The sequence below is a fragment of the Camelus bactrianus genome, chromosome 30 (assembly GCF_048773025.1).
Source record: "Camelus bactrianus isolate YW-2024 breed Bactrian camel chromosome 30, ASM4877302v1, whole genome shotgun sequence".
Taxonomy (NCBI): domain Eukaryota; kingdom Metazoa; phylum Chordata; class Mammalia; order Artiodactyla; family Camelidae; genus Camelus; species Camelus bactrianus.
In genome coordinates, this window is record NC_133568.1 from 17,138,556 (window position 1) to 17,165,677 (window position 27,122).

The 27,122-nt window shown below is 45.6% G+C and overlaps 1 protein-coding gene across 5 annotated transcripts in view; it reads left to right on the top strand.

The window, feature by feature from the left end:
• The window catches only part of NEDD4L (NEDD4 like E3 ubiquitin protein ligase), a 299,031-nt gene that overhangs the window by 79,533 nt on the left and 192,376 nt on the right, over positions 1-27,122 (top strand). For all 5 annotated transcript variants that reach the window (XM_074355280.1, XM_074355281.1, XM_074355285.1 and 2 more), the window contains one exon: positions 14,317-14,390. In XM_074355280.1, the coding sequence (XP_074211381.1) occupies positions 14,317-14,390 (74 nt within the window). The remainder of the gene's footprint in view (positions 1-14,316; positions 14,391-27,122) is intronic.

Genomic DNA, 27,122 nt, shown 5'->3' on the forward strand with positions numbered 1-27,122 from the left:
TGGCTTTGGGTATTGACTTACTGAGGAGAGAGGAGGGTGCTCTTCTGGGACAGGTACCAGGCATTCCTTCAGGTGACTGGCCCTTTGGGAGCGAGCTTGGCTGCACCGGCTTGCTGTCATTGCATGGTGGCCAGGGCTGGCAGACACCAAGGCCAAGGGCACTGTTTTCCATGCAGGGGGGACCCTGGTTCAGTGGGGGTGGTGGTCATAGTGACTCACTGTCTACTGTGATCCCCTGTCACCTCCTCCCCCTCCCCTCCCCGCCACAGGTGAGTTAGTGTAAATCCCCGACTCCTCCAGCTGCAAAAGGACTTTGAACTTTGACTCTCTTAGGGAGTTCAGGCCCCACCTCAACCAGGCAGAGAGATTGGAATCTCATCTACTTTTTAAAAACCTCTCCAGGGGATTTCATAACTTTCCTGAGTGTCATTTTCTGGTGACTAACAGCCTTGGCTTTGGGGAGCCCTTTCTTTGCCAAATGTGCATTCCTCGTGTGCTCTCCTAAAACGATGCTTAAAATCATGCGTCTGCAGACACTCCATCGAAACCGGGGTTGTGGGAAAGAAACTGCTGATTTTGCCCTGGAGAAACACGGGAGGAAGGAGCTCTTTGAAAACTGCTCCACGGGTTTCCGGTCCACCTGGCCCACCTGCTCTCTTCCTGTTTCTTTCTCCGCAGAGTTTGTCCAGGCTCCTTCACTTTGACTCCATATATTTTGATGTTTTTCTGCATCATGGTTTGTTTCAGGAGGTCGGGGAGGAGATGCAGTAATTCAGAATTTAAATTTCCAGTGCATCGTAGGTACTTGGCAATGGCCACTGAATATGAAGGCTCAGAACCAGTGTGAAGTTGCAGAACTCACCGTAGCATGGTAATTTACAGGATGCTGGTGAAAGATGAGGCTGTAGACTGGTGACTGGACTCACTGCGGTGTGCGTGTGTGTGCCTGCATGTGTATGTGTAGTGGGGCAGCCTGGCTCAGGCTTGTTTCAGTAGTAATGGACGCATGGGGTCAAGTGTTAATAGGAATTTAGTTGACTGGGTTTTGAAATCTGTGGGATTAGAGAGCACAGAGGGAGGCTGTGTAAGAGGGTGGAGTGGGGGACCATGCTCAAGGGGAACCCTGGACTGGTGGTGACCAGGACTGCCTGAGTGTTGGTGGGTCAGCACAGGAGGAGAATGAGATGACTGCAGTAGGTGGGGGCTGAGGATGGGGTGGGTGATTCAAGTATATTATTTATATATATATGATAAAGTTGAGTATCAAATAATCTATACCATAGGATAGAATCGGCAAGATTCAGTAAATATGGGATGACATAAAAAGAATCTGTTTTGGTACAAAGTGCTTCTACCTCCTCATAAAAACAATTTAATTTCTCATTATGAAAGTATAGTAAGTGCTCTTGGGAGATATAAAAAATATATAGAACAACTCAGGCACGATAGAGAATTATGCTGAATGTGAAACAGTCCCGACTTCCGCCATCCTGGAGGAGCCCTTGGCAATGTTCTGTGCCTGTTCTCTCCCACAGAGAGGTTCTTGGTACAAGTTGTTGGGAAGCCTCAAGGCAGCTTCTGGACAGAGGAAGGAGGCGGTCACGAGGCTGTTCAGTTTTGGGGCATAGATCCCAGTCACTCTTCCTGGCATCATGGTCTCAGAGAAAAAGAGATTCGGGCTGGGCTGCAGGAGAAGGCGGGTGCGGGTTGGAGGTGTGCAGATCTGGGGGTCCCCTGCATTTAGAAATTTTGTTGGCACTTCTCACACGTTACTCTCCAGGTTTTCCCTAGAAGGAGGGGGACTGAGCTTGTCCCTGCAAATGGGAAATCTTAAAAATGGCTGCAAATCTCCCATTTTGCTGCACGATGCTTTCTTGTTTGTTTTAATATAATATTCTTTCTCAAACTTCATTGTGCTTCAGGATCACCCAGACACTTACAAACACAGATCACTGGACTCCAGCCCCAAAGATTCTGGTTCTGAAAGGTTGGGTGGGGCCTGAGAATGGGCATTTCCACCAGGTGGAACTGCCGGGTGATGCTGGTGCTGGTAATTGGGGGTCCGCCCTCTGAGAAGCACCATCCTACCCACCTGACTGCCAGAAAAACGGGCTCCATGAAGGTGCTCTGCGCTCCCTGTGGCTTCCAGGCACATCTTCCTGTACAGAATCTTGCAGGGAACTAGCACCTATCCAGTGTGGGAAGTGCACAGATCCCATGGCTGTGAACAGCCACTTGAAAAGGGTGGGTGGCTAATGCTCTTCCTGTGTCCTCAGGATCTGGGGGGAGGGGAGGTGAAATGAGCAGATCCAGACTGTGGAAAGGGTCTGGCTCCAAAGCCCCTTGGGGTAAAACAGTTATATTATAAGCTGTGGCTGAATCATTTGTTCCTGTCTTTCTACAGCCTCTCATGTGATAATAATAATTAAAAATTAAGAAAAAATTCTCACAACGCTACAGGCTCTTTATATATAGATGGACCTAAAGAACAGCAGAGGCCTTGTAAAAGGTAGAGAACGTGTCCCTGTAGCTGAAGAGGCTTCACTTGGAAGTGGGAAGAGGTTGATATTGGTGTCTCCTAGGCTGCATGTTGGTAGATTCAAAGGAGAAGCAAGTCATAACTTTGTTAGACGTTGACAGTCAAAACCAAGTGCAAAGTGCTTGGTGTTAACATTAATTTCAAAATACAGAAAGAAATAGCATTAAATAGAAGTTGATCAGTAAAAGAAAATGAATGAAATAGTCAATAGAAAACCCTGAAAAATAAAGTAAGAAATGGGTATGTGACTTGGGCCTTAAAAAAGGCCGTTAAGTCCAAGAAAAGTTCCCTGAAATGAAAGCTGTATCCAGAAGCAGTCCTTACCTTGCCCGCCTCTGTGGTACCTGAACTGTTTCATGCAGAGCGAGGAGGGACTGCCTCTACGTCCACTGGATTGGATGAAACCTTCTGCTGCTCTTGGGGAAAACTCTCTTTCGGAGAGCTAGGACCATGGGGTGAGGAAGAAGATGGGGGATCGTGTGCTGTAACCACAAGAGGCCGAGCTCGTTGACAGTCACAGCTCCTTTTAACACCCACTGAGTCCCAACCACCATCTGGAACCAGGAAGCTGCCAGATGTTCAGAAGCTGCTGCCCACTGAACGCCCCAGTATCATTTATGATACCCAGTTATCCGTCAGATATTTATGTGGCCCTCCTGTTTCCAAAGCTGTTCCGATACCGGAAAAGTGTGCGTGCGTGCGTGCAGATGTAGGCAGAAAACAAATGAAAGCAGCTTTGAAGGGATTACTTAATTTCAGAATTTCTCCATTCCTAGGTTATGTGAAATCCTTATTTTGATAGTTTTAAACTTAAAAAAAAAAATCAGCATTGAGATGAAGAGTCTCATGAATTTTTAGGAGGAAACTGGAAAAAAATAATTTAGCAAAGTTCCGATGAGCTAGGAAGTGGAATTGTTCAGAGTCACTATCTCATTAATGAGTTGCTGATATGAGTTATGTCTTTGTAATCAAGTGGCATCGCTGGATGATGTGGCTTAGCTGAAATGTGAAATCTGATCAACACAGATTTGCACATTTTAAGGAAGTAAAGCTATTAGGGGCAGTGATTCTGCCTGCTGCCGGGAGATCAGTACAGCTAGCATGCTTGTCTGCTTTTAAACGTGGGGCCAGTGACCCTGAAGGTTCTGTCTCGGGTGTCCTGACACCTGGTAGATAAGTTACAGGGGACCGTCCCTTCCGGTGTGCTGCTGGCTTTCAGCCACGGGAGATGTTAGAAGGGGGAGTGAGGAAGGAGTGGTGGGTTCCAAGAAAGGGGTTGCTTTCTGGGCCTCTGGCCATGATGGTTGCACAAGTTCCCCTATCCTTGTCACCTCCAGGATCTGCTGTCCCGTGGCTGACACCTGCAGCTCTCCTAGGTTTGTGGTGCCGGGTGCTGGGGCTTCTTGAACTTTCTGATGGGACAGCTCGGTTCTGTTCGCAGCTTTTTCCTTGCCAAGGTTTGTCTTGACTCTCCCCTTCCAGCTGGTGGTTTTGCTTTTCTGCGTGGACTTTAGCTTTTGTGCAGTGTTCAAGCTAACTGCAGCCACTCCTTGATGAGTGACCTCCTGCCTCTTACTTGGTCCGTCCCTTGCTTTAACACTTGGAATGATTCTAACACCAGCCCACTGTAGAAGTGTTGCTGTTCTTCTTAAAGGGGTTTTAAACATCCCATGCAGAGCCAGTTAGCTACCGTAAATCCGCTGTGGAATAACAACAAACAGGCCCCCCAAAATACTCTTTACAAATGCCCTTACTTCATTTCTAAGGGGTATTTCATTCATGGTGTTTTGAAACTGGCTGCACGTAAGGAAGAATCCTGATTTATGGGTAGTCTTCTGTGTTTCACTGTGCGCTGGAAAGGGATTGTCGTCCTGACTCCTGTGTTCTGTCTTTGTGAAGTTACATGTATACAGACTAAGGGTCAGCCGTGGGCTTGCATAAATCTTAGATGAGTTCTTGGCGCCCCATGGGCCGGTTTTCTAAAATCGCAGCGTCTCAGGGTTGGGAACGGGCGTTGGGGACCATCTGCTTCATTTTCTTCCTCCCTGGTGACGCTTCCGGCAGGTGGCCGACCTTTGCTCTCACTCCAGGGCTAACTGCCCAGCTCTCGGCCTCAGGGGGCCACCTGCTCCGTGTCTGACCGGGGTTGACGGCTGCAGGTTCCTTCCCTCCAAAAGGCGCATCTGCCTCCTGCAGTTTTCAGTCCTTGGTCCGGGTTTGCCCTCTGCAGCCTCCTGCCAGAGGATGACTTGGTTTCTGCCAATCAATCCCCTTCCCGCAGAAAGCATCTGCTCTTTTTTTTTTTTTTTTAAACCAGGTTAAACATTCTTAAGTCTTCCTGCAACATTTGTTGATTAACTGTCCTAACTACTTAGGAAGTATTTTGGGAGAGGGTGTAGCTTAAGTGGTAGAGTGCATGCTTAGCATGCACGGGGTCCTGTGTTCAATCCCCAGGACCTCCACTAAAAAACCTTATATAAATAAATAAATAAACCTAATTAGCTCACCCCTGCAAAAAAATAAAAAAATAATTTTTAAAACTATTTTTTGGAGTTAATACATTTAAGTCATTCTGAATTACAGTCACTTTGAATACGGAAGACTGTGCAGTGAGACGTGTGCCTGTCTGTCTGTCTGTCTGTCTGTCTCCCACACCTCTGTCCCTAACCAACTGGTTTCTGTCCTCAGAGTCAGCCAGTGGTACCTGATTCTCCTCACGTCCTTACAGAGTTTACACTCTGACATGCAAACCTATATTTGCGCATAGACAGGTGCACACATCTCCTTCTGTCTCCTTCTTATGTGAAGGATGGTGTTACCCTACAACACGTTCTCCACCCAGCCCTGTCTTGTGACAGTGCATCTTGGGTTTTCAAAACTGTACATAGAGAGCATCTTCATTCTTACGGTTGCTTAGTGACCTATTCTATAGATTTTGTCCGATTTACTTAAAAAGCAAAGCGAAACTATCCTCCCCACCTCCTGAGTCATGCCTCCTGGGTTTGCATAATGCTGGCCCAGGGCACAGTGGGATGACATTCCCTGCTCTGGACTTTGAGTAATGCATGTGGTTTATACTGTCAGAGTTGAGTCGTGTTGCACCTGAGATAAAATAAAGCCCCAAGGGTCTCCTCGCCACTTTTGATGCTCTCCCATCCTGTTTCTTCCATCCTGCCCTCTACATTGACTCAGGCATCTAGGCACGCACACCGCTCACCGCTGTAAAACTCCATCCTGTGAGATCTGGCCTGTCATCCGTTCTGATGAAATCTTGTTGGATTCTGATCAGGTCAGCTGACGTTTTATCCAGTTGGGTATATCAGCTACAAATTGGATTAGTCTGCCTTCAGTGTCCTCCAAGTTCTCCTGGCTCACGATTTGGCCGGGGACAGAGCAATAATGGAGCCCCATGATGTAACCCCCAGAGCCCCTCTGGGGTTTTCTAATGATTATACTTTGGAGAGGAGTTAGCAGCTGGGTGCAGCCAAGCCCCCCCCTAGCTTTAGTATCTGCTCACCTTCACATCATCATCTTGTCTAGAAGAATACAGCGTGTTTTGGTTGCAGGCTGGCCGGAGTCCATGTACACTGCATGTGCAGCATGCCCTGGAGCTGTGCTTCTTGTCAGAAGAGGGAATAAATGTGCGTGTCTTATTCTTAGAAAACCTCCACTGTAGATAGTTCTTTTCTAAATGGTCATAAGATCTTGGGTGATTCACTCTAGAACGTTGCTTTGGATTAATACCGTCTATTCATTCCCCCTAAAATCTGGTTGCCCAGCTCTTGGCTAGAGTCTAGGAGAACAGTCCTGAGCAAGCGAAGAGATTGCCTTATGTCTCTCTGGCTTTGAGTGGCTGCACATGGACCAGTATTCTTGTCGCTGTCACTTCCTGAGTCTTTGAGAGTTGGGGTTGGAATCTGGTCACCATCTGCAGAGGGACGACCTTGTGGGTTGGGTGGTGCTGTCAGGACAGAGCCTGGGATGGAAGGGAGGACAGGCCGTCTGGAGTGGATGGGAGCAAATAGAAGCCCGGAGAGGTTTCTGTTCGGTGTTGCTCTTTGAAGACCTGTCCCAGAGCGCGATACTTGCGAGGCAGTGGCAGGAGAGGAGCGCAGCAGGTGTTCAGATAATCGAGCTAAAACCCTTGTTCCGAGTGCATGCTCACCAGGCAGCCATCTGCCTGACGGTGATTTGCATGTGTTCCACTTGTACAGAGTTAAAGGTGCCAGTCTTGAGACTTCAGATCACGCAACAGGCTGTTTTCTCATTTAACACTCGACACCAGAAAGAATTTCTTACCAGCTTTTTTCATGTGTGACCCCTCCAGGTTGCTGGGAGCCCTTGGCACTCTGACATGAGTCACACTTCCAATCCTCCTGGTGAGATTCAGATCTAGGACTACAGAATTCACCTGGGGAATGTTTTTTTTCGGGGACCTTTGGGAGTCCCAGCCTACTGACACCCACACCTTTTCCCCTTCCTTCTGGTCAAACTACATAGTCCACCCAAAAACCCAGCCTTTGCTGTATTTCAAGAGGTCAGAGTTATGCCTGCCAATGAAAAAATAAGAGAATTTTAGATTTTGAGCTATGATTTTTGGCTTTCAACAAAATGCAATTGTTTATTAATATCATTTTTTGAACTGTAAACACAAGATCATTTTTGTCTTAGTCATATTGAAGGAATTTTAAAATGTTTCCTGCCTCATGATTAGAAGTTGGAACAAAAGGACCATTGATAAATAGATTCTTTGAAGAGCTTTTACATGGAGTTATACCAACTCTTCTGGTAAAAAGAGAATTTAATTTAATTAGTGTAAGAGAGTGACCACATCCTTTAAGCTGGGACTCTCGCTAGCTCATTCATTTCATGGACAATGTTCAGCGGCACCCTCCCCCTCTTCCCATGATCACTGAATTATTGTGGATTCTAGGCATTCAAGAATTTAACATTTTTAATTGAGAGCAACTCTGAAAGTCTGTCCACACGTAGAAGAATTTGCTTTCTTGCTGAGGTGTACATTTGAGTCATGTGAGATGTGAGACTTGTGGGAATGCAAATGTCACTTAGCCTGTGAGTGACTTGGCTGCCTGCCACCCACCACTAACTCCTCAACCTGCCACTGACCCCTCAGCCCACCTGCTTCCCCCATCTCTTCTTCAGGGATGTATTTTCCGTAGGGGTAGCTGCGGAGAACTCAGGATGACCATGTGGAATGCCATGGTTCTTCTCCATTCAAAATTCAGAGACACCTGAAGTTGTCACCAGAAAGAAACGTAATGTTGGCACTTCGGAGGCATAACCGTCAGAGCAACATTCAGTTGTAGGGGTGGAAGGGAGGGTGTGAGACAGACCTGCGTGATTCAGGGCAAGCCACGGAAAATTGGCATTAGAAGAGACGTGCTGGAAAGCGATTCTAGTGCAATTTATCTCCTACGACAGCCTCGCCTTTCTGGAGCTGGTGGGTGTGGCTGCAGCTGGTCTGCCCAGATACAATTGTTCCCAGGCCTTCCTCCCTTTGGCTGCGGCCTCCCTTCTCCCTGCAGGTCATCCTTTGGGCCTGGTCTGGCTCCTTCTGGGTAGCTTTCTAGGTGGTCGCCCCCCAGCCCCCTGCCCATTTCTCCAGCTGTTTTCAGTTCCCTTTTCCCACCAGCCCTTTCCCTCTGAATATTTTCCAGGATGTCAGTAATTCTCTTAAAGGGACCAAGAACCCTTGGTGGGATTTCCTCTCTTTTCTTCCCTCCTGAATACTTTTTCTGTGAATATTTTGCAAGACTTAGCAACCTTATTATGACATTGGCTTCATCTTTATCAGGCTCCCTATGTAGTCACCTTTACTGCTTTTCCTCTACGTGTATAATAATTTTGTAAATGTCTGGATGCAGGAAGACTGTCCCATCCTATGTAATATTTGCTTTATTAGTCTTTACAGCTATTAATTTATAGGCACTTAATTTGCATGTTGGTCTTTATTTCAGAGGAAATCTTAACCCTGGAACATGTGATAACCATAATGCCTGTCTCATTTCCAGATTCCTGAATTCCATACTTTAACTTGCCGGCAATGTTTAAAGTTATAATTGGGATAAGAATAGTGGTCCCTTTCTCCCTCCTCCCCTTCCTTCCTGTCTTCCCTCTCAGGAGACATTACTCACACTCTGCTGCAGTGTTGTGTTGAGTTGGTGCCCTCAGAGCAGCACCGTCCAGTAGAACTTTCCGTGATTCTGGAGATGTTCTCTGTGTTATCCAGGACAACATTAGTGATGACTAGACATATGTGGCTGTTGAGCACTTAAACTGTGGCTTGTGTTACCAAGGAACTGAGTTTTAATTACATTTAAATAGCTTCTTGTACTTAGTGGCTACCATATTGGACAGTGCAACCACGGAGTGTAGCTGAGAAAATGAGACTGACCTTGTGAGAAAAGAAGACGACAGTTGTTTAATGTCTGGATGAAGAGTTAGAAAATTAAGCAGAAAAGAAAAACACAGGGCAGGTGCAGAGGCTCGTCCCTGTGATACAGTAACAATGCAGGACCACTGATGAATAGCGATAAGAAGAGCCACTGTCATGAGAATGCCTGTGGTCATCTGGCTTCGCCTCCTCTCTGCCTGTGTTTCTCTGCCTTGTAGTCTCTCCAAATAATATTTTCATTGTCATAACCCTCCTTAGTTAAATATTTAACACTACCAAGTTATAACTGCGGACTAAAATGTCAGGCGTAGATTTTATGAAAGTAATAAACTGCTTCAGAAAGTACAGTTGCTCGGCGTGGGGCCCGCTGCATCTGATAAATGCATCATATACCTGGTCATGTGTTTCCTTACAGTGTGATGACGGCTGCTTATCTGTGTGCAAGCTTGTTATTTAGAGGAAGCAAAGATAAGAAGTCTTTACTGTATGTCTGAGACCATGTGTGAAAACTATTTTTATAGAGTAGCCTTCTCTTTCCTGCCCTCCTGCCCCTAGACTTCAGAGAGAAGTGAAATTTCCTGCAACAGTTGTTTGTAAATAGTAAGTGCTCACGAAAGGCCCTCTCGGCCTTCCTCTCCCAACTGTTGCCTCCGTATCACATAAGAGAACCTTTTTTTCATCTTGCAAATGGACGGCTTTCTCTGTTTGTGAATCAGCTAAAATCTAACATGTAGCTGTGTTAGCTATGACCAAAAAAGGCTTATTCGTTTTAGAAATAAGGAAGCCTGGCTTCCTAACCCTGTGGTTTTAAATTTTTCTTTCTTTCTTTTTTTCCCTTATGTATTTTCTGAAGTTACTACAAAAACTTAGTTTTCAAACAAAAATATTTAATACTTGAAAAGGATAAAATGCAAGTAAGCAAAAAGAAGGTATCCATTATCCAGAGGTAGTCACTTAACATCATCCTTTGTAGGGCTTTTCCTGTGCATATATTATATATATATATGCACAGGAAATATATATATATAAATATATATTTAATATATATATATTTATATATATATTAAATATATTTATATATATAATAAATATATATATATATATATATATATATATATATATATATATAAAATTGATATTTATTTTACAATGAGACTATGTTGTATGGAGAGGGCAGGCTAACTGCTAAAGCAGCTTTCAGTTTTCCATGGGAATAAACAAGTCTGTTTCCACTTCAGTGTCCAGGCAGGGTCAGCAGGTGATGGTGGAAGGAATAGAGTGAGATGGGATGCTCTGTTCCACTCTGCTCTTTTCATGGAGTTTTCCCCTTCTTGGTCTTCAGAATTTTCTCCATGGAGCAGAGAAATGGGGAAAAAACATGGGGAAGAGAATGGAGGTGGGTAAGTGGGAGGGTCTTCTGGGCTTGGACTGGAAAATGCACCCATCATTTCTGTCCACCTCTCATTGGCCAGAACTTAGTCACCACGGCACCTAACTGCAGGGTATGCTGGGAAATGTAGTCCAAGTCGAAAAAGGAAATAGCCTATTGAACAACGTGCTGGTCTCTAACTCAGTTGTATGAACCATGTTGAAACTTTTTTTTAAGCCGAATAGTTGATTTTGAACATGTTTTTGTGTGTACGATCTGGTCACCTCTCCATCTCTACCCTGTGTGAAGCCCCACCATCTCTTGCCACATCTCCTTATAATTGGCCTCCCTTCTTCTGTTCTTTGCCTGGAGTCATTGCCCCCCAACAGCTGAATGGGGTCTTTTAAAAACTTAAAGTCAACAAGCTTGAAATTTTCCAAAGATGGTTTCAGTCACGCCCACCCTTTACCGAGCCTGGTCCCAAGGCTCTCTGACCCCACCAGCCACGCTGCCCGCCCTCCCTCCGCTCTGCCTCTAGCCTCTCCTCACAGGCCTTGGGACTTGCCAGCATCCCTGTGGGAGACTCCCCACATGGCCTCTGTCTTCTTCCAGTCTCAGCCCAAATGTCACCTCCCCAAACACGAGTCATAAATATTCTCCCTTAGTTGCTTTTATTTCACTGTCATGTTGTCGTGGAAGCACTCATCAGAAATGAGCCTGTCTGTCTGTATGTATATGCGTATAATGCATTTCTCCTTTCTAGACTGTGGGTTCCTTATGGTGGGAACCACATCTTGCTCCCATCTGTACCCCCAGACAACATGCCTGGCACGTGGTGGCTACTTAGTACATGCTTGTGGGATGAATGAAGGTCTTTCCAGATTTGCACATATTTTTAATAACAGCTTTTTAAAGCCTATTGCATGGAATTGCCACGAATATTTAACTGTCTACTTTTGCAGCTTTTACATTTTTTTAAATCAAAAAATGCTTTGTTGACTCCTTTTAGCTAGTTTTTCTGGGGTTTTAGTGCACATGCCTGTGCTTTTCTTAGGATTGATTATTAAATGAGAATTCATTTACTGAGTGAGTGTGTACCAAATGTTAAGGTGTTGAGACTCTCCTGGTTTGTCTCCCCATGTAGTGGGGAGGTCTCGTATCGTACACTCTCAGGAACGCTAGAGTGTTGGCAGGGTAGCAGTGGGTGTTTTGTCTGTCTTCATTGCTGTATCTCTCGATCTTAGAACAAATGTTCATGTTTACTAAATGAATAGATCAATTTGCATAACATTTTCTAGGTATCCCTTCATTTGAATATATTTGTATTCATTTATTCATATAAGTGTTTCCTGATTTTAAAATGTATGCTTTTGCAGAGTAGTTCTGCCCGACGTAAGAGCATTCACCCAAATTAATATAAACCTAAGGGGACTGGGTGTTGGCTGGGCTTATCCTGTTCCTTAGAATCTAGGCAAGGTTCGATTGAGCCCCCTGTGGAGTCTGTGGGAAGTTCAGGACTCTGCCCAGGGTTTCTGAGACTTCTAAGGACCATGAAACAAAGAGAATTTCTAGACAGAATTCTTGTCTTCTTCTCTGGGGCTTGTGACTGACTATTACCTTAGTATCCATCGCACTCCCTTCTCCGCCCCCAAGTCAGTTACGAGTGTGGGACTAGGTGTGCCGCTCTGAGTGGGTCACTGGAAGGAAGGAGTTACTGCTTAGCAGACCCTCCATCCTCTTCAAAGATCCTTTCACCCTCCTGCCGCCAGATCCCATATCTTTAGCCAGCACCAAAGATTCACTTGGAGATAGTACTTAATTTAACAGCGTCCACCTCCTTGAGTTCCGACTGGCAGCACCCGCTCTGCACGGTGGTGTTTGGGAGAATTGCTGCTTTGCGGTATTTGTCATTGGTGGGAGGGGCAGAGAGTTGGGATGGGGGTGTCCAGGAGACAGGAAAAAAATACATTCCTCTCCAGCTGTTCCTTGTTTTCATTTCTTCTTCTGAATGAGGAAGGACCCCCCCCCCTTATTCCCTCAAGTAAACTCTTAATCCTTTCACCTGGCAGATGAGGATTTCATTTTAACCGACGGTTCTCAATTTGTATGCACAGGGCACTAGTGGGTCATTAACTCTAACCAGGTGTACTGTGAACTCTACACAAGTGTGTTGTCAAATTCTAACCCACTTGTAAAAAGAAATAGTAGAGGGTGGCGTTCCTTGAGCTGAGTAGGCAACAGAAGCTGTCTGATGACTGGCCACGGGAGAAACAGAAGAACCTTAGCCTAGTTAACATCCGTGTGAAGAACCCTTGATGACTGGTGGTGAGGTGAGTGTGTGAGAGGAAGGTGAGGGCAGTCGGCACCTGCTTAAAAGACCAAGGGAAGAGCGCGTACACCTGGGAGCTTGAGTTCTCTCTGACTTGTCTTCTAAGGGGAAGGTAATTGGGTTTCTTCATTGGATTTCCACTTGCAGGAGGTACCGGGTATTGAACCTGGGACCTCATGCATGCTGAGCACGTGCTCTACCACTTGAGCTATACCCTTCCCCCATCTCTGACGTGTCTTAATCCTTTCATGAAAGCTGCCATGCCTCATTTAAAAGGGGATTACACACACACACACACACTTGCATCCCCTGCTGTGTTTCTTTGTGGGCAGCCTTGTGTCAGGGATGGATGGTTGAAGGATGGTTGAAAGGATGGAAGAATCCTGGAAAGTGAATGTTCTCAGACGTGGGTTTCCATTGCATGTGTGTGTGCTTGATCTGGGCGGCTCATTGACAAGGGTCCAGCCCCCTTTCTCTCCGTGTTTTAGTTCACCCTGCCTTTATCTCCTTTGACATTATGTCACCTACAGATCATGCAGGCTCTCCTTCCCTCACCTGTGTCTTGACTGAAAACGTTGGGTAGGTGAATTTCATGTGGCTTCTCTGTTGCCCCTCAGGGCTTGTGTCCCCAAGAGCTCCACCCCTAGCCATTTTTTCTTCTCACTCTTCTTGGGTAACTTTTCACAGATCTCAAGCTCTAACAACCAACTACCTGATGACTCCCAAGTCTAGTCCAGGCTAGAAGCCTCTCCCGTTTTATCTATTTACTCATCCATCTTTTTTCCCACCTGGTTGTTTCATAGGGCACCTTGAATCCAATTTAATTCTCTATTTTAATTTACACTAAGACATAGTGACCCAACCTGGAAACCTGAGGGTTATCCTGGGCTTCTGCCTGCTCCTCCCCCTAAGCCGTCCCATCTCTCCTGGATGTCTGAGCCCTTAGACCAGACTTCTCCTGGCATGGCGCCATCACAGGGTCCTGTGTTACCCATCTGCTTGTCACTCTCTGGGGACCATATTTCAAGTCCAAGCTCAATGCCACCTGCATAGGAGCTGCTTAGAAAATATTAGAATGAATGAATAAGCAGATGGATGAGTGAATGGTTTCTGAGACGGTTTGGGGTGATTTCCATTTAGGATGAGCGAGCTTCTTTCTTTTTATTGACCCCGAGGCACTCTTTTTGCTTGACAGCACCAACGTTTTGAAACCATAGTTTTGAGGAAATATTTCACCATGTGAAATTCCTTTCTCTGGACACACACACAAATACATGAACTTCAAAGGAGGAATTATTTATTCAGTTTATGGTATCTTGTTGCATTGAGTGTTCATCTAGGCCATTTCGTGTGTGCGGTTGTGTTCCTGGTACAGCTGGGAAACGTGTCCTGTCAATGGCAGAAATAATTGATCTGCATGACCTAGTTTGAATTAAGCTTGTGCTAAATTCACTTGGAAACTCTAAATTTCTAGGGTTGTAGGATGTCAGAGCTGGGATGTTGCTCCTTGAACTTCAGTGTAAGGAAGAATCGCCTGCGCTTGAACTGATTTGTTCCATATCCCAGTATTAGACCGAAGAGAAACCATTGCCTTTGCATACTGGGTGAGAGAATGATTGATGGAAGTTCTGTTTTATAAACTTTTTTTTTTCCTTCCCCAACAGGGAGAGTCCCGTATTCTCAGAGTGAAGGTTGTTTCTGGAATTGATCTTGCCAAAAAGGACATCTTCGGAGCCAGGTATGTTTGCTTTGTTACTTTGTAGGCTTCTGAAGAGTTGAAGCAAGCACTTTTAAATTTAGGCTTGTGTCGGAACCCCCTGGGGGGGGGGGTTCTTTCAACAGAGCTTGCTGGGCGTCATCTCTGGAGTTTCCGATTGAGTAGGTGAGGCTGCAGGAGCTGGTTCAGGGGTGTGGACCTTGCATCCCAACACTAGTTAGCTGGCTTGTCCTTCAGATGGGTTCCTTTCACGAGGAAACTAGATTCAGATGTTTCTGTTTTTCTGCAGTAGAAATATACTTTGGAAATATATCTGTGTTCATTTTAATATATTCCTTTTAAAAAAAAACTCTTAATTTAGGGAAACATATTACTTTGTTCCTGGGAGAACTGGATATTATGTGGCGTGTATAATCTGAATCAAGAGAGTTGGTCGTTTCTGTGGCATTTACAGAAGCGCCCACAGCCTGATCCTTCTGGGTGTTTTAGCTTTATTTTGAGTATTGCACCCGATATTCACATGTCTTTCAGTCAGTCCTGTTGGCTCTCTGCAGTGTATTGCCTGAAGTTACGGGACTGGTAGCAAAGAGAGGGTTAGAACTGCCTGGGACTAGGATTTGAACCAGATTTCGGAGAAGAAAGCCCTTTTGAATTTTTGACCTAGAGGAGATACTAGAGATGATCTAGTCCAACTTTACTGTTTTATGGAAACCGGAAGGGTTACTGCTTAAATCCAGAAAGGTTACTGGTGGTCCAGTCCAGGCATGCTAGAGCAGGCCCTGTCCCCTGCTCAGTGGCCTCTTCCTGTTGGGTACACGATGGGCTGAACTGTGAGGGCCGTGGTGGCTGTCGGAGTCTTCTCGTTAGGACACTGGTTCATCCTGGGAGTGCCCTGTAGCGATCTTTGGCCGCAGTGATGCTCTGGTTTCAGGGCATCAGCCTGACACGGGAGAGCCTTAGTGACAAGACCTGCTTCCATCCGGCTAACCTTGCCCTCCGCACACCCAGCAGTAGCTCTTTTTTGCAGTTGGTAGGCAGACCTCTTACTTTCTGTCGTGTTACGTGCCCATTTTTAGTTTTGTTTAGCAAAGAAATCTGTGACTAAAACTACACCTAGAGAATTTACCAAAATTAAATACAGGCATGTCTCATTTCATTGTGCTTCCCAGATAATTTTTTTTTTTTTTAAACAAATTGAAGATTTGTGACAACTCTGTGTCATGTGACAGTTGACTTTTTTTTTTAATAGCAATAAACTATTTTTAAATTAAGGTGTTTACTTTTTAAAAAAATTTTTTTAAAGGACTGGACTTTGTGGGGCCCTGGCCTCTGGGCCTGACACTTAGCTGGGGTGGCCGGCTCACTCTGTACCTGAAATGCCCTTCTCCCTTCCTGCTCTCTCTCTGTCCCAGTCCAGTGCCGAGGATACAAGATCATTTTCCAGCTTCCATCCAGCAAAGCCTCACTTTATAGAAAGAGCCTTTGTTGGAAGAAGATTTGATAGCTGAGCTGTGGCTCCCCTGGGGCTTTTGAGCAGCCGGTCTGTGTGGAGAGTGCCTACCGGAGAGATGGTGGTTTTCTTTCTTTCTTTTTGGACCAAACCTTTAGGTGAAGACGAACAATCCCAGAATCTGTCATCTAAACAGGGACCCTCCTGTCTGAAACAAATGCTGAATCAAATGGGATCTAGAAGCAGATTGTGGTCACCCTGGGTCAGAGTCATCCAATATTTATTTCCATGCCGTGGGGGAAAAAAAAGCTGGGTGAGGTGTGGGTTTTTTTTTGTTTTTTTTTTTTTTTTTTGGTTATTTTTGAAAGCGTGGGCAAAAGAAAATCGGACTTTTTGAAAAAGTAGGCTGTGTGTTTAAAAAATATATATGTATGTATGTGTATAATCAAATCACTTTGCTGTATCGACTACACTTCAATTAAAAATAGGCTGTGTGTAAAAGGCAGGGAGGGTTTCCACTTGATGCTGACATCTGTGCAAAATTACTGCTTCAAACCCCAGAGAAGGAACATGCTGTCTTGTGGTAGTGGTTCTAGAAACTTCTACTTCTTGAGAGGCATGAGCCTGAATTGGGGCTGCAATGGAAGGGTAAGACCCTGCACCACCAGCCCCTTAGTGTGAGGTTCAGGAAAGAGCCAAGGACACGAGTCATGGGTTGGGGAGCCCGTGGCTGCTGTGGTTCCATGTGGCCGTCATCCCACACAGGAGAGGTGGGGGCTACAGGCCAAGCCCTTCACCAGCAGTTACAGGCGGGGTCTGCAGGACAGCTGTGACTTAACTGGGAGCCTTTAAGGCACTTTCTGATGTGGCAGGGATGAGTCCTGGTGTTTGGCCACAAGGATGCATGCAGTTTGGGGGACATGAGTCTTGTTTTCCTAAAGTGAGGTATAAGGAAGGAGGGGAGCGAGTTACAACAGCTCGTGTTTATTGAGTGTGTACTGCGTGCCAGGCACTATTCACACAGGTGCTCCTTTGATTCTCCCCAAAGACCTTTGCTGCAGGCCCCAGTGTTCTTTCCATTTTGCAGATAAGGAAAATGTGGCACGAGAGGTAAGTTGCAAACTCTATACACCGCTAGTAAGTTTCAGAGCTGTGAATTGAGCGCCGGCCTTGGCTCTTAAGGTAAGTTAGTTACAGACTGTTTTGAATGCTTGCTGGTTCACTGGCCCAGTGCACGGAATGTGATAGAAAGTCAGCAGAGTCTGCCTTAACTTTATGAAGAGGGAATAATTGTCTCCATTTTTTTTAGGTGAGAAAATTGAGGTTCAGGGAGATTGTTATCAGCCCAAGATGAAACCACTCTGTAGTGAGAGGTGGGACCTTGAGTCCAGGTTGATCTGACTTAAGAGCTCTTTCCTGCGGTGGGTTAATACTCTTCTTGAATGGCCAAAGTCCAGCCTTTGGATGGGCCACTGGGCTGGATAGCTTTTAGATTAGATAATTAGGCGTTTTTTAAAAGGCAGATTTAAAGAACTGGCCATTGTATTTGGCGGCTGATCAAGTGCTCAGAACTGTGAGCAAATATCATTAAGTATTAGATTTAGAGTAAATGTACTTTGCTAAGATCTATATTTTTTTTTAACTTAAAATATCTTTTCGAGTTTCAAACTGGATTCTTTTCAGTGAAGCTTGTGTTTGAAGACATTTAACCCTTTTTTATGGGCTTAAGCAGTCACTGAAAAGGATCACTTTAATGCAAGTTTTAGATCTACCCTCCCCTCTTTTCCTCCTTAATTATGATCAGACTCTTCATTTGCGTTTATGTAGAATGCTTCTGAGACTATAAAGCTGCCCCCTAAAATTGAGCAATGTTGACTGAGACGAACCAACTCTAGAGTTTTATGCTTTTGTGCAGGAGGTTTCAAGGACGCATGTTTCACAGGTGCATCTTTATTTTGTGTGATGAGCTGCTGGCAGCAAGTTACACCTGTTTGAGTTGCTGTCACTTTTTCTTTTGGCAGCCAGGTGGTTCAAAATTTAAAACACGTACGGACTCGGACATTGGAGGGATGTGCCCCCCGCCAAATCCTTCCATCTACTAGTAATTGAGACTGATGGGGACTTAATGCCACCTACCAGTGGCTCGGTGGCACCAGCTCACCTCCATCCCCACTGTCTAGATGTAAGATGTTAACATTTTGCTACATTTGCTGCATCTGTTTTTTTCTGAAATATTCAAGAGTGAATTACAGACATCATGACGTTTAGCCCCTAAGTACTTCAGCCTGTGTCTCTTAAAAAAAAGAATTCCTTTATAACCACAACGCAATTTTCACAGAATTAACAGTAATTGTCTAATGGGCTCTATTACCTAGTCCATTATCTGAATTCCCCGAGTTGGCCCTGAAAAGCCTTTTACAATTGGGCTGTTTAAACCAGAATTCAGTTGAGAATCAGGTATTTGCATTTAGCTATGAGGTCTCTTTAAGACCCCGTTGCTCTAAAACAGTCTTCTAGCCCCTTTTTAAATGACCTTGAGATGTCGGGAGGCCGTCTCTCTGCTCTCATTTGATTGTTTACCTTGGTATCATTTAACGTGTTCTCCTTTCTCCTGGGTTTCCTGTAGGTTAGGAGTTGTATCTAAAAGCGCGACCAAACTCAGTTTAAACATTTGGGACAGGAATGGAGGGTGCTGTTAGATTGCGAGGGACCCCATGTCTGGTTCTCCCATAACCGGTGATGCTAAAATCCACCCCTGAGTTGAATTCTGTTCCCTCTCCTACATTGTCCCCTAGGTGACCAGCAAGAAATGAGTGAGGTGGTAATTTGGGACTAGACCCCTGTAAGTTTTAAATACGAATTCACTCTTTCTCCCAAAGGATTAGCAATTATTTTTTTTTCTTTGCCCCTTTTGGAAAACATTGCACAAAAGAACCCCTTTTACAGACAGAGAAACATGAAGGCTTTATTAAGATATTGAGAGTCCCCTCGCCAAGCTGGAAGCACTTTTAGGACATGATTCAGCCAGTTGTACAGTGTCAGCCCCTGTGGCCTAGACTGAACCCATGCGTGTGTTTATTTGGCCTGTGAAACACTAAAACAAGGAAATAAAAATTTTGAGCCAACTTTTGGGAGATTCCATATTAAAAAAAATCAGATTTCCAGGTTTCTGGAAAATCTCGGCGACTTAGACACGCTGGCCCATGTCCCTGCGGCGCTGTCGGGCTGGGGGCGAGTGCTGGGTGTGCCGTGTAGGTGAGGCCGTGCCCTCAGGGCCACTAGGGACACCCTCACCTCCTGTTGCACGCGGCAGCCTCCCCCACCGACCTGGCCTTGCGGCTCAGCCCTGCACGGGGCGAGGAGAGCTGACTTCCCACTTGGGCAGTTGGGGCACCTTCCGCTCTGCCGAGGCGGCGTCCGTGGTCTGCCGGCTCCCTGCACATCTGCCTCCGTCTCTGGAGGCCTGTTGGAGCTGCCTGAGCTATCTGGGGCATTGCTGAGAGTCACCACCGCAGCACTAATGGCTTCTGGGCCAAAAAGCCATTAAAATCCCCGCACCTAAGAGCTCTCACAATTACTCATGTGAGAGCCCAGAGAACCCAGCTCTCAGTGTTTATTCTAATTGTACTCCCCTGGCCCCAAACCCTGAAATGACGTTAAAGGGCGTTAACCCTCTCCTCCCAAAGAGAAAGCCCTTCTAATTCCATAACAGCCACACGACTTCGTATATGCTGGTGCTCATCTCCCGCTCTTTGCATGTATGAATCTACACAGCATCATTTTAAGATATGTCAGTCATCACTTGCACACCATTCAGGCCACCAGGTTTCCCAGGTGGAAACATGAGAGGTGGCAAATGAGTCGTGCACGGGCCCGGCAAGTCTCCATTCTGCATAAGACTCTCAGGTTTACTGTCCTGTGGCCAGTGCCCTAAGAATAGGTACCTACCTACCTGCCTACCTACCTGATTTTCTCTTAAGGGATGCGCTGAGGATTGAACCTAGGACCATGCCAAGTACACTGAGCTATACTCCCACCCCACCCCCAGCCCCACCCCTTGAATAGATTTTAGAATGATCTTGAGTCGCTGGAAAGGCTATGTTGGAGTATGTCCTAATTGGGAATGCAGAGAATATCTGATCAGTTTTAAAATATACCCATATAAACTTGCCTTTTGTGTGTTTCCAATTTTGGTAAATAAAGGGGTGAAGTAAGCAGGCTACATTTATGAACCATTCCCTGATGTCATGTGAGTGAGAATCTCTTGTTCAGAGTCCCCTGCTTTGCCTTGACTCCTGATGCATGAATATGTTGGTATCTGTCACCTAAGGAGCCTGGGCTCAGCCGCATGGTTTAACAGAGTGGAGGGAAAATTGCAGGACATCTCACCTGCATCTTTGTCAGTCTAGAACGATGCTCTGGTCACTGAGTCTGTAAGGTGGAGAATTTGATGTGTTTTAGGAAGATGAGTGTGCCCCGCCCATAATAGTAGATGCTTACTAAATTTTGTCCATCTGGTCAGAGTGGAGCCTGAGAAAATGGGAAAATTTAAAAGCAGCTGAAGAGCTGTGGGCAGTATTTTAATCCATTAGCATAATTAATTACCAAGGGGCAGAAATCCAAGGATGCCTTGGGAGGGGCGTTTGCATCATCTGCCTGACATGCAGCCTCTCTCCCAGCTGCCTCCCTCTCCTCATTCCCGCCCCTCCTTCATTCCTCAGCTGCCTCTGACCACCCACCCCGCCCAGCCCTCACCCCATAGCTTTATTCTTGCTTTATCCTGAAGTTGGTTCTCTGTTTGTCTCATGGTTTTCCTTTTTTAGGGGGAGGTGGGGAAGGATATAAGAAGCTAAGTGTAAGGAAAGGAATGTTGCCAACTAGAGATGAGTCAGAAGTGAAGGCATTTTGGAATGTGTAAGACAATGAAGAAAATATTTATTTTGCAGAAATGGAGCTAACAGCCCAGCTTCAGGAACACAGCCAGTAGGTACCGGTGCTAGGATGGCGGTGCTAGGATGGCGGGGGACTACTGCTGTAGTTTCATCCCCGAAGGGATAAGGGAGATGTTTGTCTGTCTGCTAATGGTTCCCCTGTGCTTTAGGTGGTGAGGGCTGGCTCTCCGGCCAGTTCTCAGTGGTAGAGCCTGGGGAGGCCTCAAGAGGTGCTCCCCCGGCCCACTGTGCACCTGCCTTGAGAGAAATGGCATTACTGACAGTGAAAATATTGTCATACCTAAAAGTGATGCTTTTAAAAACCCCCAATCCAGAATCCATGTTGGATGCAGATCTCTGGAACCCCAAAATATTATTTCTCAGGTCCAAATCTCCTTTGTTGGATTATTTCACCTTCAAAGAAACATTAAATTATTTCTATCTGATGTTTATATTGGGGGCAGGAATCTGGAAAATAAAGTTCTTAAGACTGTTAAGCTGACAGGTTCTTAAATGGTAAACACAACCTTTTCAAGGTGCTACAGGCAGTCACCTGCATCGGGGGCCAGCAGACTTTTTCTGTAAAGGGAGGCTTGACTGAACTTAGAGTCTCTCCAGATAGTACTAAAGCAGCCAGTACGGCCTTTAGATGAATGGACAGGCCATGTACCAGTGGCCTGTGGGTCACAGTTTGCCAGCCCCTGAGAGTATAAGCTATTGATTCTCTACAACATAAATACATGTATTTAGATCTGGGAGTGCCAGTGTTGTTTGGTCATGATTTCCAGATTAAACTGTTTCATTGAGCTGCTGGTTGGTCAGTGACAGACAGGAATTCAGCCAGTATTGACTTTCTGGGCGTGAGGGAGTAGGGTTCTTAGAAATGGCAGAAGCTTTTACTTTTTTTTCCCTTTTCTCTCCAAGGGCAGCATTCTTAAAATACACCTTATCAAACATTTTAGATGTGCACTGTGAATTTTGAAGTCTGCAAATGAATACAACTGTAAAATGTTTTTGTCTTAGAGAAGACGATTTCTCACTGCTTTGTATATAAATACATGAATTTATATGCATACACATAAATGAAGACACATCATTTAAATTAGGGTGTTGCCATTAAAATATGGCCTCTTTCTCCTCCAAATATTTCTTCAACTTATGACCTCAGTGGAAGTAATGATTAATAAGGAATCTGTAATGTGTAAGTCCTCTGTAAATTATTAAAAGAACTGGCATTCCTACTGTATAATATCAACACAAGTGATATGAAATATGCCGTGCCTCTTTTTGGGGGGGGTAATTAGGTTTTCATTTATTTATTTTTAATGGGGGTCCTGGGGATTGAACCCAGGGCTTTGTGCATGCTAGGCACGCACTCTACCCCTTCTTAATGAGTGTGTGCTAACATTCTTTCTGGCCTCTAGAGAGGAATGGGGCCTAAATACGCTCCAAGGTTTGTTGGCTTTTCTGTCTTCCCTTGGTAAAGGTACATTGTTGTGCTTTCTCTTTTGAAGACCTGATTATTTTTTCGAGTCACTGTTATTTTTAGATGCTGGAAATAAGGTGTTCATGGTAGGAAGGTAGAGAAACATTTGAAAGAAATACTGTGTTTCAAGTTGAAGGGCATCTGGTTGAGAAATCAAAACGGATGAATCTTATAACTTTATCACAGTTTTTTTTTTTTTTTTTTTTTTTGCTAGTGAGCAAACTATAGTGTTGGTTGTATATTCTCTCTCTAACTTGTAAACTCTTGGGAGTTATTGCAAACAGTGGCTTTAATTTTGTTGAAGCGATTTTCAGTGTTATCTGGGCAGTAAAAGAAAAACGTGTAAATTCCTTTCTTCCAGAATGGGTTACCGCTCCCTGCGCAGTGATTTCAGTTTGTCTGTTATCAAATACAGTTGAACCATCTCATGCTAGAAATGAGATTTGAATGACCATCTACCTAGGCTCTTTTGTTTGCCCTTACACAGTTTCTTAGCCTGAAATGTCAAAAGAGTTGTTCTTTCTCTGAACTTGCCTATCTAGGCGTCCAGGTTAGGGACCTGGGCCTTGTCCTTGTTTGTGGCATCCCTCTGTTGGCCTGGTCTCCGCGTTTGTGTGGGGGGCTTCCCGAGTGGGGTCCGAGCCCTCGCATCGTCCCTCCTCTCCTGCCCGTCTGCACACGCAGAGAATGCTCCCTCTCCAGCACACCGTATCCTGTTCCTGGCGAACCCTTCAGCCATCACTGGCTGCTGTGGGTTAAGGTCCTGGCTCTTTAGCCTGGACTCCAGGGCCCTCTGTGCAGCCTTTGGCCTTGGCCCCCTTCCCCCCAACCCCAGCAGCCATGCTCAGTCCGTGGATCTAATGGCACCCAGGGCGACCACCATATCCCCTCTTGCATCACAACCTCCTTTACAACGACCCCCAATGAGATCGCCCTCAGGCAGCCTTCCCTGAGTCTGTGCCCACCTTGCCCATGTTGGGGCCTCAGCGTTTGCACATCACTGTGCTCAGTGGTCACAGTGGGCGCATGGCATTGGGACTTTCCTCTGCTAGACCGTCCTGCTCACCCTGCTGTGGTTCCACTTGGGCCAGCGAATCCCTGACAGCTACCGCCCCGCCCACCACTTTTACGTGCGTGGCAAACTGTGGCGCATGCGCATTCCTCACTCCCCTTGGTTCTCAGCGCCCCCACTCCAACCTCCCAACCCCCACCGCCGCCACTAGGCTCAGTTAATTTTCCCTGCTTTTGTACTCACCCAGTGATTTGTACATGCCCCTATTTGCCTTATCCTCTCATTTCATAATTTCTTATTTTATTGTTCTGAATGTGTCGTTAGGACCTCATTCTTTACAGTACTCAGTTTATACATTTTAGTAATATAAAATACTTCTGCTAGCACATACCACATTACTGCCAGCTCCTCTGTGCTTTAAGAAGTGCCTCACCCTTAATCCTTCTGTCCATGTGACGCTCACTGGAGGAGAGGAACGGTGTAGCATCCCTAACCATGAAGGCTTGTGAATGGCTCTTTCTGTTTAAGTGTCCACTGAGGTGGATGGGCGACTTACAGCTCCCTCTGGTGGCCGGATCATCAGGTGTGTTTTTGTTCTGGACTATTAAAATGATACTCAAATCTAATAATCCTTTGGAGTCCTTTTTTAAATTAATTTTTAAATTTTAAAATTAATTCACATCTTGTTTGTTTTGGCAAGTATTTAAATCATTCTCAGATAGTGACACATATACAGAGGAACGAATGATTTTACTTTAAACAGTCCATACTTTTCACATAGCTGATTTTAGACAGAACATAGCATTGAACTTTATTTCCCCCTTTTCTCCATCCCTTTCCCTGCCAAATAATTTCCTAAACTTGTAGAATCCTCAAAATAAAATGCCACAGACTATAAAGGGAACAATTAACTAATATTGGGAAGAAATGAAATTCTTCAAATGAGGGTCCAGTGTGGACCCAAAGACGAAATGAATTTCATGCACTCCGAGTTTCACATTTTTATGGATCAGAACTTCAAAACTCATTCCGTTTTCTTTTATGAAAGGAATTTCCAGACTGACATTCTTAGTATAGAAAAATATTATTATAAAGAGTTGCCTGTATCCACACTAATGTGGGAAACGGGCACGGATGGTCTCAAATATTTGTATTTGGTTTTGGAAACTGAAAAATATCTTGTGCATATGGTTCTGCCTGAGGTGGTGGAGTTTTTAGCGCCACAGGGAAGTTAATGAAAGCAATCCATGATGTGAAAAACAGGCTCAAGAGAGGGCTCAAGAGGTTTTAAAATTCTTCTCTTGTCATCTCTTCTCTGTAGGTAAATTTTTAATGAGGCATAGAGGCAGCCATGCCTTTCAGATGGAGAACAGTGACCCCCAGAAAACAGTAGCAGCAGCAATTAAAAAAAATGTTTTTTTAATGCAAGATTGGCTCATTTTCTCTCAGGTATGCTTGGGGTTTTTTAGATAAAACTCTCCTGGGGGCAGGATCATGAGTCTTTGTGGGCAGCCTGCCTGACTGGGGAGGTTACAGCAAGGGATAGAGCAGGGAGTGGCTCAGACACCCCCAGAGGAAAACCACCTGGGTCCCTTGTCTCCTCACTTTGCAATAATGTCTTTTGTCCTCTGCCATTCCTTAGTGTCTACAAATACTGTCAAAACACACAAGCACGAGGAAAGCCATGAATGCTTTCAGTGGGACAGGAGAATCGGGGAGGCGCTAGGGAGAAAAGTGTGTGTTGGGTTGCAGTGGTATTAAAATAGTTTCTTTTCAACCATCCAGAGGGCGTTGACTGTCAGTGCAAGAGATGTTCTTGTCACCTTGTGTCCCAGCCTCACTTGGCTTCCCCTCAAGCCTTCCCCTCCCTGCCCTTTGCCTTCCTCTTATTTCATTTTACCCTCTCAGGTATTTGTGGTGAATCTGGGGCTTTATTTGCAGAATGTACTAGAATGTCCCTCAGAACAATGAGGATGGCCAACTCAATGTTGCTGTATCTGATGAGCTTGTAAATACCATCGGCAGGGCCTAACATTGGGTTGAAATAATAAGAACGTACATATTAAAGAAAACAGTGTGAGACCATTGGAAGAGAGATGGATGGATTCTGTTCCTTTTTTTTCTTTTTTCTTTTTTTTTCCCCGAAAAAGAAACCCAGCAGTGCTGATGGGCAGCACATTGGGGTAAGTAGTTTGCCAGTATGACAATGAGAAAGGCAGAGGCGGGGAGTTTTGTTGTTTACTTTCTAATTTACATATTTAAGCGATGGAGAAAATGGTGCATGTTTATTGTGGAAGTCTCAGTAGACTGTAGGAGACAGGAAATAAAAGCCCCTCTCTGCCTCCCGCCCCAGGCTTACTGAGATAGACCCTTTGAGCTTAGCGCCTCAGGTCTTTGCATGTGTGATGGCGGGGAAGGCATGAGAACCACGCTGTATGATCCTGTTAACTTGTTCTGAACTCTCCAGTACACTGCGGACATGTTTCCAGGCCATCATGTGTATCTCTGTGTTAGCCTCTTCCGTGGCCAAGTAAGGTTTGAGAACGCTGCAGAGCCACTCTGTTGAAGGGCAGGTCACCAACCCGGACTTGGCTTGGAAATGACCTCCTAGTTTGGCCAGAAGTGACAGCAGTGGCACTTAACTATTGCTGCAGCTGGACACTTGGGTTTGTACCTTGATGTTTTGAGCCCCTACAATATCCCATGTGCTGTGGAAGGCACTGGGCAGGGTGGGAACTTAGGGTCCTTGCCTGCTCAGAGCTTAAATTCTGCACCTCTCCACCTTCATCATCAAGTCTTTGGCCAATTGCAGAGGAAGCTACCTTGAAAGATGCACTCCACCTCCCCACCCTCACCTCTGGACCCCTGCCCTGGCAGACCTGGCTGGAGGATGCTCACTCTCAGTAACCTGGTTGCCACTGGTTACAGATAAAGCTCCAGCTGGAGGTCCCCCATGCGGTGCTCCATCCTTGGTGTGATCATTGGCCAGACAGGTGCGCTTCTGTTGGGACTTAGAAGATACCGTAGCTGGGAGTCCACGGCGGTGTCACCCTCTAGTGAGCTCTCTTGGTAGGATGAACACCTTCACCTGCGCCCAGAGCCACAGCCTCACCCCGCTGTGCCCCCTCCTTGCTGAGAGCTCTTTCTGTGGCATCTGATTTAGCTGATGGAGTAGTCCTTTTAAAGCCCTCTGCTGCACTCCTGGGCCTGCTAGCTATAGCCAGCGTTTCTTGCCCTTGTGGGTATCATTTAAACTTGCTGCTTCCAGTTTTCCAATTTGAATGACCCGAGTTGTACTTGGCCTCACTTTTTTTTTTTTAACGTAAGAACTTTTTTTTTTTTTTTAAATTCTGCTCTCTTCCCTTTTTACAGGCTATTTTATTCATTTCAACTTCTGACATCAAAGGAGTTCCATGTTCATTTGTAGCAAGAAAACATGAGTTAGGAAAACAACAACTTACGGGAAGGAGGCTTGTGTTTTGAGGCCGTGAGGCTTCCAAATGTCGGTGGCAGGGACTTTTAGCAGGAGGGTAGGTGTACCTGGCTTTGGCGTCACCATTCTTGGAGGACCTGCCCTGTTGCAGAGTCATCTCTTGAGGGAGGACGGGTCTGAGGTCGGGCGGTGGTTCGCCCTCTCACAGGGCTCCCACCCTCCCGCTTTCCCCGCAGCGGGCCCCGGGGCTGAGGCCTTGCTGGGGCTGCTGCCAGCATCCCCTCAGAGGTCTTGCTGGGCACGTGGGACGGTGGCTCACAGAACTTTTCTAGAGGCGCTGGGTCAGGTTCTAAAGCTCCTCTAGCATGTGTCTCCCAGAAGTGGTTTTCAGAGTTTTGTCTTCTGGATAAAAGATGTTCTTTCTCTAAGCCCCACTCACCT